Source organism: Natrix helvetica (genome assembly GCF_964273705.1).
Source record: "Natrix helvetica genome assembly, chromosome: 1".
NCBI lineage: Eukaryota > Metazoa > Chordata > Lepidosauria > Squamata > Natricidae > Natrix > Natrix helvetica.
In genome coordinates, this window is record NC_138548.1 from 272,856,422 (window position 1) to 272,875,379 (window position 18,958).

At 36.6% G+C, this 18,958-nt stretch overlaps 1 protein-coding gene across 2 annotated transcripts in view; it reads left to right on the forward strand.

Annotated features, from left to right (window-relative positions):
• Positions 1-18,958, forward strand: part of JAKMIP2 (janus kinase and microtubule interacting protein 2) — a 93,462-nt gene that overhangs the window by 50,863 nt on the left and 23,641 nt on the right. For both annotated transcript variants that reach the window (XM_081937852.1, XM_081937851.1), the window contains exons 3-7: positions 4,246-4,743; positions 12,794-13,003; positions 14,276-14,374; positions 16,361-16,507; positions 17,528-17,668. In XM_081937852.1, the coding sequence (XP_081793978.1) occupies positions 4,246-4,743; positions 12,794-13,003; positions 14,276-14,374; positions 16,361-16,507; positions 17,528-17,668 (1,095 nt within the window). The remainder of the gene's footprint in view (positions 1-4,245; positions 4,744-12,793; positions 13,004-14,275; positions 14,375-16,360; positions 16,508-17,527; positions 17,669-18,958) is intronic.

The following is an 18,958-nucleotide window of genomic DNA, read 5'->3' on the forward strand; positions in this document are numbered from 1 at the left end:
AAACAGATTGTTGGATACCTGCCAGTGTATTTGAGACTATTATTATTATTATTATTTATTGTTTATTTATTTTGATGTTACATTGTTATACTGTGTATGGTTTTAATTGTATTCTAATATTTTAATGATTTGTACAATATAAACCTCTGTGAATCAAAGGATTTGGCAGGATATAGACATAAAATAATCTGGAATATCCCCAAATCCACAGCAGGGAACCTATAAATTGTATTGACAATCAGAGGCTGATTATTGTATCAGTTATATTGACAATTAGAGGGTGAATCTTAGGAGACAATTTGAAGAATAAAAGAAAACAGGGACCTGCTGAATGACTCAAATTAGAATGAAATGGAACGGAAGACAAGCAATAAAATAAAATATGGTTATAAACAATATATATTTATATTATTTAGGGTTATAAATAGATCTCAAGAACCTCTATTGAATTGCTGAACTTAAGTAGTCATAAATTCTTGTTCTTGATTATCCTGTTTATCTCACTAGAGACAATCACATTCTCTTTTACATGTATGTCTTCTTTCCTCTTCTCCTCTCTTATTCCCTTCATGTGAAATACTGAATTTTGCTGGCATAAAATGTATTTTTTTTAAAAAAAAAAAAAACCTCAACAATTGTTTCTAACTTCCGTCTGTCTTCATTGATGTCTGTACTTTTTGATAAAGATTTTACCATGGACCAGTGTATAACAGCAAGGAACCTTTCATATGACTGGTGGTTCCAAACTATAGCTGGCAGCCTTTGTCCTCATTGGCCACGCTGAATGTATCTATGAGAATTGTAATTCAGAAATATCTAAAAGTTCATAGGTTCCTCATCCCCATATTACACTGAGTTACGGTAGTTTATTTAAAGTTATCAGTGACATTTTTCTGTCAGATTTTTTCCTCATTTCTTCTTAACTTCCATTTCCCCCTAATTATTGCTCTATTTGCTGAATTATTCAAAAGACAAAGAAAAATCTTATATAATTAAAGCCTTTTCCCAGCCAACAATGTCTACAGAAATCTGTCAGTCTTAACATTAAATCAAAATGGTGTCCCAGAAATTTTCCATTATTGAACTGTGTTTGCTATTGCTGCATTGCATTTGTGGTCTTTCCTCATGAGGTTGCTAAAAGCCGCTTACCTTGCAAAAAGGCTTTGTGTTATTTTCAAATGTACCATGAAATATTTATTGGGACAAGCATTATGATTCTTTTGAACTCCGTGTGGAGAAAGCAAGATCTACTGTATGTTGCTCTTGGGCTGATAGAGAGGGAGTAGAAACTGTAGTCATAATTTCAGATTGGGATTTATGCATACTGCGGGAGGCTTGTAATCAGATTTCAGGTAAAATGAAAGGAAAAAAACTGTTACCTAAAGGCTAGACTAGATATGACATTTATCACATGGTTAGCTGAGAAAAAGCAATTAAAAAATGACAGCAATATAATGAGAATGCCACACTGGAACCATGGCAAGCAGATAACTGTCTCTTCACCACTTGGGGACCCTAATTTCTCTTCATCCAACTTTTACTCCTTACCATAATAAAAAACTTGTATGGAGAAAATCACCAATTTATAATTTACTTTCATTTCATCATCATTTCGTTGTTGTTGTTTTATATTTTCCATCACTTTTAAACATTCCTGACTTTTCAGATGGCCAATATTTTGAGTAACTTTTGCATATTGAGGTATATATCTAGGAATAAACTTTTTAAAATTATCTTTAACTCATGATTAGACAATTTGGAGTTCGTGATAACTAATATTCCCAGGACACATTCCTTGAGATCTACTGAACCTCTTGCCATGATTTTTTAAAGTATCCTCCTATGATTAAAGTCATAAATGGTGATTTGGGAATTGGACATATCTAGTTTAATGGAAATAATATGATAGCAGTGTTCCAATATTTGAGGGACTGGCACAAAGAAGAGGGGGGGTCAACCTATTTTCCAAAGCACCAGAAGGCAGAACAAGAAACAATGGATGGAAACTAATCAAGGAGAAAGGCAACCTAGAGCTGAACAGAAATTTCATGACAGTGAGAACAATTAATCAGTGGAATAACTTGCCTCCAGAAGTTGTGGGTACTCCAACACTGGAGGTTTTTAAGATGGGATTGAAAAAACCATTTGTCTTAAATGATATAGGTTTTCCTGCCTGAGCAGGAGTTTGGACTAGAAGACCTCCAAGGTCCCTTCCAACTCTATTATTCTGTTATTCTGACTTACTATATGAAAAGCAACTTCAGCATATTTTGGATTTACAATAATGTGTTTTAACTCATATAGGACCCACATGAGAAGTCAAAGGAAGCAAAGTTAAGACAGAATGGCTTGATGTATAGTAGTGGCCAGGCAGATGTCAACAGTTTTCCAGATTGAGGGGGAGAAATTTGGCCCACAAAATCTCTTCAGAATCCCAAATGTTTCTAACAGTCCCAAAGATTACCAATTTAATCTTAACTTTACCATCTTAATCTTTGTAGAAGACTGAAGAATCATCAAATTTTAAGATGATTTAGCAATAACCAAACAGAACATACACATACTCTGTCACATACACAAAAAGTACTCATGTACCAGGGGTGGGTTCCTGCCAGTTCTAACCTCTTCTATAGAAGAGGTTCCACAAATCTACAGTGCCATTTAGACCGGTTCCAGCTCCCTCCCCCCGCCCGTCCGCACATCATCAAGATGAAGAGCGAGAGGAGGGATTCTGGGAGTTGAAGTCCACAAGTCTTAAAGCTATCAAGTTTGAACACCCCTGCGTTTTTTTTTCTAAAGGGTTAGGGGTACAAGGGGTAACTTGACAGCTTTAAGACTTGCGTGCTTCAAATGCTAGAGTTTCTGAGCCAACATTTTAGTTGCTAAGCAAGAGCGTTGTTAAGTGAGTTTCACCACATATTACAAGTTGACCACGCCCGCCCAGTCACATGACTGCCAAGCCACTCCCACCTGGTCACATGGCTGGCAAGCCACTCCCACAAAGCAGGCCACACATACAGAAGAGGTTCTAAAAAATTTTGAAACCCACCACTGCCATTTACATATCTCTCCTCTGAAATCTCAAGAATGTCAAGAAAAAAATCAGTAGAGTATATCTATTGTTACTACAGTAGAAAATAGATAGTTAATATAAAGTAGGATGCAATGTTTTGTTCTATATTTGGATATTTAATTTTGGACTCAAGCCTGAGGGAGAATCCTGAGCCAGTTCTCTAGCTTTGGACAATATTTATAAACTGGAATAAAGATCTGATCCTTCTTTGGATCTCAAGATCTTATTTCTTTTTTTTTAATGGCTTATTTTAAATAAATAATTATGATATAACACCCTATTGTTTCTTTTTTGTTGCAAAAAAAGATGAAGTAGTGTCCTGTTGTATATGTGTTCCATTAAATCTATCTTGACTCCTGGAGACTACATCAAAATCTCTGCAGGTTTCTTGGCAACATTTTTGGAAATGGTTTGCCATTGCCTTCTTCTTCCTAGGACTGTGGGGAAAAAATGACTGGTCCAAAGTCATCCAGCAGACTTTATACCTTAGATAAAATCTGAACTTACTGTCTTCTGATTTATATAGTCCAATGTGTTTAACATTAAACCAAACTCTTTCTCAGGCTCCTATTTACCACATTTGAAACTGTTTCTCAGATGATCCTTTGAGGGCAGATAATTGTTTTCGTAATATCTTGTTTTCTCAGTTCTGCCATATCATGAACTTTTGATCATGTGAAGAGAAATATTATTACATGCTCTGAATACACAACTTTTAGATTTAGTTTTCAATGAATGAATGCTAAAGAAAATATTATTTCTGGGGATTATATAGTCTGACATTCTAAAATTCATTGAATTTGAATACAAAATACCAGTAGCATATTTCTTTAAGTTTATAGATCAGACCAATAATTCTGTATGAGTTTCCCCCAAAATAGATATAAAAAGATAAATCTGTACTTTTTCATCAGGTATGAATTTATAGATTTCAATTATTATGTGCACTCTTCAACAAAGGTTTGGCTGAAAGCATAGGCCTTTGTTACACTTCTGAACTAGTTTTTAGCCTCTTTGGTAACTAAAAGTTATCTGCAATTGTGCACCAATTACAGCTTGTGTGAACATTTATGAAACTGGAGATCCCGTGTAATTATAGGCTTTGGGTGATAGTGATGGCGATAATGCTGTTGATATCCATTTTGTCTTCTTTTTATCTTCTCACTCTGTAGGTGAACAAACTTGAAAGGGAAAAAATCCAAGAAACAAAGAGGATCCGGGAATTAGAACAACGCAAACAGACAGTGCAGATCACTGAACTCAAAGCTAAACTCCATGAGGAGAAGATGAAGGAGCTGCAAGCTGTCCGGGAAAACCTTATCAAACAGCATGAGCAAGAAATGGCACGGACAATGAAAATCAGAGACAGTGAAATCCAGAGACTCAAGTCAGCACTGTATGCATTGCGGGAAGGGTGCAGTGATAAAGTACGGACAGCCCTGAGCATTGAGGCTCGTGAAGAGGCCAGGAAACAATTTGACTCTGAGCGCCTTAAACTTTTGCAAGAAATTACTGAACTGAAGTCTGCCAAGAAGCAGGTGGACGAAGCCCTGAATAACATGATCCAAGCTGATAAGATAAAAGCCGGGGATCTCCGGAGTGAGCATCAGTCCCACCAGGAGGCAATCTCTAAGATCAAGTGGGAGAGTGAGAGGGATATTCGCAGGCTGGTTAGTAACTTGTCTAAATATCCAGTCATGTTTATGGCTCAATGTGCATAACCTTTCTTGTGATTCTCATTACGCTATGTGCAAAAATTTTGATTGCCAAATTTGAGAGAGCTGCCCTCCAAACCTATCATGCATTATAAGTATGTTATAAGTCAAACTTCTGTGTGTCAGAATTAGCCTGTGAATATCAACGTGAAGAAAACACATTAGTAGTTTAATTTTTACAATTGTTATCAGCACAGGACACTTTAACAGTCAATACTCAGGCACAAAAAATGCACTGAAAAATAAGAGGCTGAGCCAAGAATAAGAATTCTAAAATAAAGAAATGTGACCATATAAACTGGGGGGGGGGGGGGGGAAGCATGCCATATCTACTAAAAAAAGATATAGCTATCTTCATGCATCTTATTTACCCAGTTTATGCTGTCATTGCTTTGCGCTGATACCCTATGCATTTAGTGACAATAGAAAATCCTCAATGAGTATTACTCAAAATCATATGAGTGTTTAAATTAATATATCGGCAAATCATGTACCTTCTTGTCTTCAAAATATTCTCCCACATACCATTAACATTTTAGTCCCATGCATACTTCAGAAAAAGTGCCATGGAATTCTGCACAATTGTATCTCAGAAGAAAAACCAAATGTTTTGTTTCTCTCACTACTTGTGTGTGAGATTTGGTGCCTGCGTTTTGAATGACTTGCTGTTGAGGAAATTTTTGGCGTTAAAACCAACGGTTCAGCTAACAATTAAATGTACTGGATTGAGATCTACATTTTTTTTAAAAAAAACTAAATAAGCTGTATGTTCTTAGAAGACATTCCCTATGATTATTTTGTTTTGGAAAATAGTAATTGGGATGAAATCATTATTGTTTATTTATTTCCCACCTTTATTATTTTTACAAATAACTCAAGGTGGTGAACAGAATACCTCCAGAATACCTTCCTCCTATATTCCCTACATACTAGTGAGCTTGGCTGACAGAGAGTGACTGGCTCAAGGTCACTCAGCTGACTTTCATGGCCAAAGGCAGGACTTGAATTCACAGTCTCTTGCTTTCTAGTTTGGCGCCTTAACCACAAGACCAAACTGGCTTTGCAGTTATATTTAAAAGATGTCTTGAAAATCTATGTGGTGTTTCCTGTTTGTCTCATCCAGGAATAATTTATTTTTACTGAACTCCCATTTTGATTGTTTTGTTTTGTGTTTTCTTCTTGCTCTCATAAAATATTGACATATTTTTACTACAGCGATCTTTGCCTGTTGTCACATAATTATGTGGAAATATCAGCTAGTGTACAGCGATGAACAATGGCTCATTAGAGATATAAATAATTTATTTTCAGATTAACCTGCCTTGAGGCATTTCATAAGGTACTACAGTAAAAAGAGGAAGGCTGGCCTACTAAATTCAATAAACTGAAACACAGGTAGCTGATGGGCAAAATATTTTCAGTTGCATCTGTTCTAGCACTGAAATGAAGATATGTTTGTTTCATTAGCAAGGTTACTGTCTTTGGATTTATTTACTTACTTACTTACTTACTTACTTACTTATTTGGTGCCTGGTCAGGAGTCAAATCCCTTCACTCACTCGGGGCCCCAGTCCTGAGTACACAATAAGGTCTTTATGGCCTTACAAAAGGACAGCAGTATCAGCAGGGGTGGGCTGCTATGGGTTTGCCTAGGTTTGGGAGAACCCATAGCTAACATTATGGCCAGTCCAGAGAACCTCCAAATCCCACCCCTGGCTGGCCCCTCCCACCCCACCCCTCCCAGGAGTCTCCATGTGGCCCATTTTGGATGCGAGGTAAGTGTGGAGGCTCGGGGAGGGGGGAAAGTCCCTGGGGAGGCAGTTTTTGCCCTCCCAGAGGCTTGAGGAAAGCCTCCGGAACCTGGGGAAGGTGAAAATGGCCCCCTTGTCATGGTGCAAGAGGCTGGTTAGGCCACGCCCACCATAGCCATGTTTACCCAGCAACTGGGAAGAGATCCTGTTGCTGAGGAAAAAATTGTATAAAGTTTTTATTTTTTCATTTTCATAACATATAACCACATGTATACTATTACATAACCAACATCGTATTATATTATTAAATGTTTACATCAATTTATCTTACCATCAACTCCCCAAAACAATTATTGTCTCTTCTGCTCTCCATACACCATATTTGTACCTTATCCATCACTTTCTTCTCCCTCTCTCCTTTGCCTCCCTACCTCTCTTCCTTCTGTCATCCTTCTCTTCTCTACTTCCCCTTCCTCTCTCCTTCTCCTCTCTGCCCTTTCCACTCCTTCTTTCTCTCCTCCTCTTCCCTCCCTGCCCTCTCTCCTATCCCTCTCTTCTTCTCTTACCTTTCTCCTCTAATTCACACTCTTCATCTCATTTACTTGGTGTTTCAGCCTCTGAGCGAGCTCCATTTTATGTTGATGGTATTTATAATTCCTTTTCAATATACATATTTAATTTTAAGATATATCTTCCTCCTTTTTTTTTAAAGAGAAAAAAACGTATACATATATAGTAATTGTATTTTTAACTCACCCACCCATCCCAGCCTATTTTTGGCCGAGATGTAGACCTGGTTACAATTCCCAGCTATTCTCAGCATTATATTTATATAAGTATGCATCCTTACACACACCCAATTTGTGATTCTGTCTTTATAATCTCAATAATTTCCTATTGTAAGTATATTTCATGTTCCCTCTCTATTTTTCCATATCTTGGCTTAGGTTACCCTTAATTGTCTTTAAATAACATTCTTTACTGTTCAATATTCATTACAATTCCCTTAATCTACTATATAGAATAACAAGCGGTACACATCTCACTTTGTTCATCATCTTAGGAGTTCTATACATATATCCATGTTTCATATATTTTAACCCATACTTAATTGTCCTTCATTGTCATATTCAAACAATTAGCAACTCAGTTTAATTATCATGTGTAAAAATGAATCCCATGCCTCTGCTTTACATTCTCCCCATAATAGTTTCATATTTGTCCATATTCCATATATTTAACCTTTATTTAATTATCTTTCCATTATCATATTCAATCAGTTAGCAACTCAATTTTATTATCATGTATAGGAGTAAACCACATATCTCAGCTTTATATTTGCCCATATAACAATTTATAATTGTCTGATTTTTTTCCTAGTAAGTCTTTTGTCCCACTTGTCTATTCCTGTCTTCTCCCTTTTCTTTGTTTTGACATGTACACCCTCTTCAATTTTCTCCAATCCACTGTCAAACCCAGTGAAATCTTTTGTATGTCCCTTTGTTGGGGCATTACCCCCCTCTTCGGTTTTCCCTATGCCACTGTCAACCTCAGTAAGATCTTTTGTCTGCTTTTCATTTCCTTTTGTTGGGACACATTCCCCCCTTTTCAATGTTCCCTATTTTCCCTACTGTCAAACCCAATGAAGTTTTTGGTCTGCTTTTTATTTTCCACAGTTTCTACCCCTTCGTTATCCTTCCCCCCTTTTTCCTTTACTTCTTTCTTCAGTTCCTGCTTCTCTGAGCTCAAAATTCTATTTAGGCTTGGTTTTAATGATTTATGCATATTTTTTATAATTTCAGGTAGTTCTTCAAATTCTCACCTTTCCATAATGTCCAGTTCCAAAGTTACAGCTCTTATTTCAGAGTTCTGGTCGACTTTAAATTTAGCTAGTTCAGCTGATTTGGAGAGGAAGAAAGGCGGGAGCCATCTTGACCTTTTTTCTTTCTTAATGTCCAGTTCCAAAATTGCAGTTAGTTATACAGTTCTTATTTCAAAGTTCTGGTCCACCTTAAATTTAGCTAATTCAGCTAATGTGAAGAGGAAGAAAAGCTTCACTATTTGTGCTGATGAAACTTTCAAATGCTCTTCAAGGGCTGTCTCACACAGATCATGTTTCAGTCTCTGTGTCAGGCTGTGGGAGGTCATTCCTTTTTAATTATTGCTTTTACTCATCATAATAAAAGAGTGCAAAAATTGTGCACAGGACAACTTTTGGGGTAGAAGCAAGGAAATGTGCCCCATTTATTAAGGCAAATAGGACAGCTTTCTCTTATGCTGACCCAGTAAGTTTAATTGATTAGTTGGGGCAGGATTTGGGATGCCCCTGTGCAATTAAGCAGGAAATTCTTTGAATTAAGTGAAGAATACAGAGATGATATTTTCAGCAAGGTATGTCTTTAAGTATACAGTATGTGCCATTTTCACTATATCAGTTGTAATGGGATATCTATTTGAATGTGTGGCCTTTCCACATTCTGCTTGGACTAGGTTGCACTATAGCAAAAGTACAATGCTAATCAGTAACTATACTGCGATTAAGTTTAAAACTGTGAGTATATGTCTGATGCCCAACAAGCTGGATAATTGGAAGTTCAAGAAATATGCTGGATGTCTTTAGAGCAGAAATGCTTACAGCTCAGCTAAACACCTGCTTGGATTATATACATATTTTGGGGTAAGAATACCCTTAAAGTTGTATTGAAACTTTCAGCTAATCTGAAACATAACAGCCAGGTAATATACTGGGCCCATTTCTATAGGAGCTAACTTAGTACTTAACTCCTATTCATCAGAGGTGGGTTGCTCCCGGTTAGGTCCGGATCAGGCAAACCAGAAGTAGAGGTGGTGGGAGGCTCCACCCACCTGCCCGGACGCTTCTGCACATGCACAGAAGCGTTACACATGCAAGCGTGTACAGGAGCACACCCAAACTGGTAGTAAAAAAATTGGCAACCCACCATTGCTATTCATGATATAATTAATGATATTTAAAGCCTAAATAAATAAACAAAAATGAAATTGAAGCATCTAAAAGAATACCTCTATCAGCCAGAAGTACTGCTGAGATATTATATGTCAACCAGGAAAGAAAGTGGCAATTCTGTTGTGATAATTTAATTGTGGGTGACAATTAGAAGTTTGTTAATTTAATAAAAACTGGCATCTTTATCAAGGATTTTAATTTGGTTGATTTGAATTGAAGATGCATTTTCAGATTTGAACACTGTATTTTACTATTTTGGGCATGACAATATTTTTATCATCTGCAGTTACTGCTGTAGTTCAAGGATGGTATGTTCACCATGTGATCCTTTGTTAGCTGGTATCACACAATGAATATATTGTTTCCAGTAAAAACAAAAAAACAAAAGGCACTCAAAAGCCAGAAAGTGGGAATAATTGCTTGGCTATAAGTATTTAAAAAAACCACGGAGTACTAGAATTTGGGAAGTTAAATTTAAATGAAGTCAACCCCAACTTCTGTGACTGACAGCAGGGATGTATATCTGGATTCAGCCCACTTAGGCATAAGTTTCCATTGTGAAAGGTGTGCATATGATGAAATGTGCATTGCAACATCATAACAAAATTATGTTTAGTACAAAAGGGTAGAGCTTGGGTCATAATATCACAATGCATATTTCACCATGTCAGTAACATCTTGGGCAGGTATAGATTCTACCACACCGCATCTGAATTGAAACTAGCCAAGGATAGAAACATTCTGACAGTTGTATAGTCTCTTGTGCTTGTTGGGTCAAAGCACACTTTACCAAATTAAAAATATTATAAATCAGGCCTTGATTCAAATATGTTGCTTCATTTTAGTAAAGCAGCTATTTAAGATTTCGAGTACAAAATTCTATGTAGAAACTTCTGCAGCTTTTTATTTGAACTAGTGTTTATTTGTTTGTTTCTTCTCATCAAATGAAAATAATTTTCTTTCCCATAATGTTCTGCCAATTGGGGACAAAATCAATGGAACTTTGAATCATCATGCAGTTTCTCTGATTGTCAAAGTAGCCCTATCACTAGGTAAATGAAGCCACTGTAATGGACAGTAGCCCTGGATGGCCCTAATCCATTCTGCTACTGGGCCACAAATAATTTCAAGGCTAAGAGATTTCAGGGCAGATGTTTAACCTGGCCAGCCACTCTATGGGCATCACCCTGAGGTGATGCTTAGAACAAAGGTTAATGCAAGGAACTCAGAATGCATCACTCTTCCTATAGCAGCATCTACAGTGAATGTAGTCTTTAAAGAATAAATCTTTTTGTTGCTCCCATTTGGGATAGGATATACAGGAGGGAATGAAAATGTCAGCTTGAGGCAGACACTGCTGAGGGAGTGACAGATATAGTAATCTTGGGACGCTTCTGCTATTTGTGGTAATCAGTTATACAGTATCTAATACCTAATTCTACGGTGGTGCTAGTCTAAATTGAATGTGCCTACACCATTAGCAGGAATGGATCATAGTTAATCAAAATGATAAAAGATTTTGATTTTGGGGTCTTTTGAAAAGTTTGAGAGGTCTAGATAACAAAATGTATTATTATTATTGATGAGCAGAATAGCTTCTATTCAATGAAGCAGAGCAAGATAATCTATTTGCTTAATGAGCAATCTCTTATTGGCAAATTCACGCCTGTATTTTTCAAACTTGTCTTTCTGTTATAATTTATGGAAAATTCAACACAAAGCTCCCATTCTTGATAAATATCACCATGATTTCCATAATATATGACTGCATTCTTAACTAGAAGAATTTGGTTTCTGCTAACCAACACTGTGTAATATCACACAGTCAATAATGGTTTTGGCTTTACCAAAAATGAAAAACAAACTGCTGAGAAATTCACCAGTTTAATAGAGCTGAGAATATTGCATCTAGATATCAAATGCAGTCGGCCCTCATTTTCCTTGATACCTGAATGACAACCTATAGATAAGACTTTCACTAGGTTTATCTATAGCAATAGCACTTAGACTTATATACCACTTTACAGTGCTTTACAGCCCTCTCTAAGCAGTTTACAGAGTCAGCATATTTCCCCCAACAATTTTGGGTTCTCATTTTACCCACCTCAGAAGGATGGAAGGCTGAGTCAACCTTGAGCCTGCTGAGATTTGAACTGCCAAATTACAGGCAGTCAGCACAATTAGCCTACAGTACTGCACCCCAACCATTGCGCCACCATGGCTCATCTATAGTGGAACCGAGTTGTTTTTCATATTTCATTCAAGATTCAGGATCAAACCAGAATATTTGCAGAATGATGCGAACTAATCAGACTGTTTCTCAAACTGAGAGAGAGTGCATTTGGTGAATTGTGTGATTTTTGCACCAAGCTACCTTTAGAGCAGTGGTTCTCAACCTTCCCAATGCCGCGACCCTTTAATACAGTTCCTCATGTTGTGGTGACCTCCAACCATAAAATTATTTTCGTTACTTCATAACTGTCACTTTGCAATTTTCCGATGGTCTTAGGTGACCCCTGTGAAAGGGTCATTCGACCCCCAAAGGGGTCGCGACCTACAGATTGAGAACTGCTCTTATAGAGGTTCCAGGCTTTACACTTGCCATTGGTTTGTAATGTAAGAACAATTTTAAATTTCATTAAAGAGCATCAAAGTTCAGATTTGCTTGTTTATTTGTATTCCTTGTGTGCCGCTATTTGAGCCATGGAATATTACATTAAAACAAATTAATGGTACTCATAAAATAACTAACTTAAAAATCATTAATTGTAATTAATTTTAAATAGGTATATCCTGATCTGCACTGATCTATTTTATGCCGTTATAGCCATGATGGCGAACGTATGGCACAGCCATATTTGCTGGCACACCAGTCGTCAGCTCTGGCGTGCCAGCTGATTTTCAGCCTTCCGGAGGGCCGGGGACGCCATTTTTGCCCTCCCCAGGCTTCAGAAAAGCCTCCGGAGACTTTGGGGTCATGCACTCATGCATGGGTGGATGTGTGGCCATGGGTACATGAGCAGGTGGGCGGGGAGAATTGAATTGGTGTGGGCACATGTGTGCATGCAATAGCACGCAGACCCACAATTTTGGCACGCCATAAGAAAAAGGTTTGCCATCACTGCGTTATAGTTTTAGAGAAGAAATGGCTCTAGGAAATGCTGTAACCAATGAACCCCGAAGATCCTTTACTTGCAAAATGCATTCAGATGTGTGGATTCATGATTGTACTTATGCCATATCACTGTTCTCGTGTATCTTCATTCAGATGGATGAGATCAAAGCAAAAGACAGAACTATCTTTTCTTTGGAGAAAGAGTTGGAGACCCTGACAGGATATGTTCAGAAGCTTCAGCTACAGAAAGAAGCATTGGATGAACAACTGTTTTTGGTTAAGGAGGCTGAATGCAACATGAGCAGTCCCAAAAGAGAGATCCCAGGCAGAGCAGGAGATGGCTCGGAACACTGCAGCAGTCCTGTAAGAAGCATGTTCTATTTCATTGATTGGGTCCGCTTATTGCATCATTGCTCTGCTTTCCATGAGTGGCATCTACTCATGAACTATACGATACTCCCTCTTGTGGTAATTCAAAGGCTGCATTTCAGTTCTGATTCAACTGTGCAGTTAATTCAAAATAAGAGATGATGAAGAGGAGGAGAAGCAGAGGTGGGTGGCTCCCGGTTCGGCTGAACCGATAGTGGTGATTTGACCTGGGTTGCAGAATTGGCAGTGACCCAGGCTGGCCACGCCCTGGTCTCTTCTGCCATCGCTGGCATGTTTCTGCGCATGCACAGAACAATTTTCAGTCAACTGAGCACACGCGAGCAACGCAAAGCACATGCGAAGTGAATCAGTACCAACCGGTACAGGGAAAAAAAAACTGAGGAGGAGGAAGAAAATGATTGGCGTTTATGCAGAGCATTTAAAACACTCCAAGCATTCTATATTCATTAATTCAACAGTTTATAATAGAGCTTATAAAAGCCTCTGTTAATGTTCACTTGTTGAAGACCAAATTATAAACTGAGACTGTGACATAGAAGCTTGCTTAAAGCCACTTACAGATTTAGAAACATACTCTCACATTCTTGTTTAGATAAAATACAATGTTATAGGTTTAGCAAGGATGCACAATATGTGGTTCTCTAGATACTGCTGACTTTTGTATTTGTCAGTATTTGTTACTGATAGAAGATAATATTTATATCTCAGGGTTGACCTGTGGGTTCCATGGTACTCTCTGGGCTTGGTTGTTTTCTTATCAAACTAGTAATATCATCAGTACACTGATGATGTTACCAAGTACGGTAATGAAATATCTGCAAGAAAACAACCAAACTTAGAGACCTCCAAAAACCTCACAATATTTGTTACTATTGGCTATGTGTGAACTATACAATTCCATCTTCACTAATGAAGGCATATACATGCCTCAGAATAATGTTGCAGGATCCTATCTGGGTCAGTCCCCAGGACCAGAAGTTTAGTCTTCCAAGCTTTCGGATTCATGCTGTAGCCCATCCTCAAGGATCTTCTCTTTCACCACTGTGATGAGAGAGAACTTCCCTGAGGATGGCTCCACCCCGACTCTGAAATCTCAGAAGACTAAAACTATGGTCCCGGTGACTGACACAGATTGGATCCTGCAATTTTATCTTCATTGTGATTCATAATTTCTTCCAAGGATCTCAACACTTGCCTATAAATAACACTTGAGTCAAATTATTTTTCTTTGACAAACATTTGTAGGATCTACGTCGAAATCAGAAGAGAATGGCAGAACTCAATGCTACTATTCGGAAACTTGAGGATAGGAACACTCTGCTTGTGGATGAACGTAATGAATTGGTATGGTCCCTTAGCAGTTTCTGAACATTTTATTTAATCTAAAATATCTGGAATGGCAATGACAATATTATTTATCATTTGTGACGAATCATAAATGATAAATAATATTGCAGAGGTGCATCAGCTTTGTTCATACTTGTTTTTCTTCTGTTCAGTTATGTCTGGTTCTCTGAATAAGTTTCTGAAATTTTCTTGGCAAGGTTTTTCAGAAGTGGTTTGGGCTGAGGAAGTTACTGATTCAAGGTCACCAAGCTGGCTTTGTTCCTAAGGTGGGACTAAAGTTCATGATCTCCTATGGGATCATTTCAGTGGAAGACGATTGAAGTTCTCTAGTTAGGACTGATGTTAACTGTCTGAATTGAGTTAAACTTAGAATGATTGATCTAAATTTACCCAGTAAATTTCCATAGCCATAGATAGATGTGAACCTGGTTTAATCACTATAATAAGTTCATCATGTTATAGATCTGACTGCTATCTTCCATAATTCATGTTTTTTAGCACTGCTTGTTGTGTGAACCTGGGCAATTCTGATTTATTTCATAAATAATGGTTACCTCAGTGTGTAAAATCAGTCTCTGACAGATAGCCCCTCTTCTTGGTTTCATATGATAAATTTTCCAGATATTATACACATTTTAATAACAAAATACAACCAGAGCAATGGAATAGCAACCCTTCTTTCTCTTAGAAGAATGAGGCATAACATGGCCTCTCATTCAATGTTATGAGCAGTAGTTAGGTTGGATTCTTATGTTCAGTTTATTTTTTAGCTATAGATACTTAAACAACATTTCAGGAAAATAAATGTAGGTAAGTTAGAAGTGGCATTTCTTGCCATAATGAACTCATCAACATTTTAAACTCTGATCAAACATGTTTTGTAGATTCAAATGACATTATCATTATTTTAAGATCTGCAGATGGCATCTTTTAAAAAAATCTATGCTTGAAATTCTATCCCTCAAACTATGTTCTATTGATTTGATTCATATAATATTCTAAGCCATAGTTTGTAGTTTGTTTTGAAATTGTGTGATATATGAATCAAGATGATAACTTCTTGAAACATTTCCATATCAGAAACTATACACACACACACACAGAGATATAGATATAGATATAGATAAGATAGATAGATAGATAGGTAGGTAGGTAGGTAGGTAGGTAGGTAGGTAGGTAGGTGTGTGTGTGTGTGTGTGTGTGTGTGTGTGTGTGTGTGTTACAACCCCTGGTATGCCCAAATATGGGAGGAAGCTCACTACTCCCTCTTTCTGTCCCTTTGGCTCATCACAGAAAACCATCCAGGCGGAAAACCATATTTTTATTTTTAATGTTGCCTTTTTATATTTGTGTTGTATTTGTGCTGATAAATAAATAAAGGGAGACTAGTATGGATCCATTTCAAGCTATTTAGCTCTCATCAGCTAGCCATACCCTTACTGGGATTAGAACCTGGGCTGTATTACATGTATATTTTATATTGACTATATATATAGTCAATCAGAGTGTACAGGTAGTCCTTGACTTACAACAGTCCACTTAGTGAGCATTCAAAGTTATAATAGCACTGGAAAAAATGACTTATGACTATTTTTCACATTTATGACTATTTCAGCATCCCCATGGTCACGTGATTTACAGTTGGATGTTTGACAGCTGACTCACATTTATGATGATTGAGTTATCCCAGAGTCATGTAATCACCTTTTGCAACCTTCTGACAAGCAAAGTCAATGCGGAAACCAGATTCACTTAACAATCCTGTTACTAATTTAACAACTGCAGTGATTCCCTTAACAAATGTGGCAAGTAAAGTTGTAAAATGGGGTAAAACTCACTTAACAAATTTCTCACTTAGCAACCTAAATTTTGGGCTCAATTGTGGTCGCAAGTTGAGGACTACCTGTATATGTGTTAGTGGATGTGTGTACTATAGATATGTAATCTATATATCTAGTTAATTAATTAGCATTTTGTTTGCAGTTGAAACGTGTTCGAGAAGCTGAAAAACAATGCAAACCTCTTCTGGAAAGAAATAAGTGCCTCTCTAAAAGAAATGATGAACTCATGCAGTCATTGCAACGCATGGAGGAGAAACTTAAAGCAATCACTAAGGAAAATTTAGAGATGGTTTGTACCAAGAATTCAGATTTATTCTGTTTTTTATTCTTTCGTTTCATTTCAGTTCTTGGAATATAACTATTAAGGGAAATGCCATACTTCTATTTTGATAAAAGACTTTTTTGGTGTCATAACAGGGTATGAAGAGATGAAAGGACTAACATCCAGACAATGTTATTCTGACTTTCTGTGTTCAAAAAAAATTATAACAAAGAAAAAAACAGAATGTATTATGCCCAATCAACATGGGGTAAAATAATTTTTCATTGGATTGGTGGTTTTTTTTTAAAGACATGTTTTTCTTTATTTTAAAACTGTAGCCTATTTAAACTGGGGGTCTAGAAGACACAAAAACCTGGGGTTGTTGGTGCCCCTCTTCAGTTTAGCAAAATGGACATGAGCAAGAAGGAACTGCAGTGATGCTTAATTCAAAATTGAGCTTTTATTTCCCAGAAAATAATTGTGCTGGGATTCATTCTCATTATTCCCTTAATTCTCCAGGGTTAACATTACAAAATGTTATTTTCTTGGAACCATTGCATTTTCTAGGAATTCAAGTGTCTCTCTCCCAGATAACAATTTGTTGGATTTTTTCCATTCCTGTTTTTTTTTTTTTCATGTTTTGAAAGCCATTTGCTACAGTTTATATGTAGGAATTAAACAGATGTAATAAATAATGGCCTGGATGATTTTTCTAGAGAGCCAGGACATTATATCCTAATCACTTGTATTTAGAAGTCCCACTGAGTTCAATTTTGTCTATTTGTTAATAAATATACACATCCATAGTTGAATGTTCTGCTGAGTGTTTTTCCATAAAGAGACATTTATCTTCCCTTCTCTCAACACAACAGTAATTTAAAAACATGCCATGAGGGGAAAAAACAGCTCTAACATCTATAAATCAATATGTAAGACAGGTGGAAAATCAAATGTGAGAAATAATACAGTGCAATGATATAATCAAGTAAAAAAATTAAAAATCTAAAAAGAAAACTGGCTTTCCTATTTTATTTTTTTGTTATGTAGAAAGAAAAAATGGTATCACATCCTCCTCTGAAGAAATTAAAATCGCTGAATGATCTTGATCAAGCAAATGAAGAACAAGAAACCGAATTTTTGAAGCTCCAGGTTATAGAACAACAAAACATAATTGATGAGCTGACAAGAGTAAGTTTATTAAGTCTTCATCAACTAAGAACGAAGAAACAGAACTTGTAAGATTGTATAATTTAAAAGAAATTGCATTATGACTAATATAGTTTAATATAGCATTTCCTAAACTAGAAGCTCTATAGATGTGTTGAATTCTACAAAGTCCAACTAATGTGAAATACAGTCCAGAATAGACAGGTCTGAGCTTGCGAGATTAGATGAATAAAATAAATTGAAATCTGGTAAACTGCAAAGCAAAGTCAAGGTCAGCATCACCTCTATTTACAAGAATGGAAGGAACAGAGGTCCCCACATATGCCTTAAGGCATTCTCAGGAGATAATATGGAAGGTGGCAATAATACAGTACTTTATTCAGAAATGCAATCAGAGTTTCCCACAGTTACAAGGTAATTGTATAGACCGCTCTATGCCTACTGCAGGAATTCAGATTAAAGCATAATTTGGATATCTATCTAGCTTCTACATGAACCTATTGAATGAAGTGGACCCCACCCTCATTCTAAATAATTGTTGTCATGTCAAATTGCTTTTGGTAGCAGTATTGTTTAAAAACAAAAACTTGTACCAAATATCCTTTTGTAATTTAAACACATTATTTCATGTTCTGTATTCTTGAAATAAGGGAGGGAGGGATCTTTGTAAAATTCTTTTCTGACTTCCCATCCATTTTCAAATCGATAATATTGTAATCCTTACCTTTAAAATTGTCTTTGTCTTGTCTGCCTCTCATTGATCCCCTTTCATCTAATGATATTCATAAACCAAAGGGGTGAACAGAAATTGGAAGTAGGCAGACACTGTATGAAGATTTAGTAGTAAATCTCTCAGTAGATTTGCACTAGGTTGGCAAAAGTTCCTCCTTCCAGCATTAATAATGGCACTCAATGAAAAAATCACTTTTTATCAACTGAAATGAAGAATGGCTCAGAGAAAACCAGGGGTGTGTTTGTGGATGAAACAATAGTGAATTTTAATCAGTTACTAAAACAAATACTTGAGCAGTGATATATTCAGAAATCATTAACTGAAGTTGTATAAATCATTATTCTTTCATTTGATGGATTTTTTGGTCTCTGGAAAAATATAGAATAGACTCTAGGAACCTGACGTTGATCCATTCTTGTCTAGAATTATTCCATACTTATCCTGTAAGAAAGATTTCCAAAGAAATTATATACTGCTACCTCTTTAATTTCTTCAAGAAGCTTTTTTAAGAGGCCTTGGGAATAACTTCCTGTTGCTTATTGCCATATTATAGCTAATATAAAGGATGGGCTAGTGGA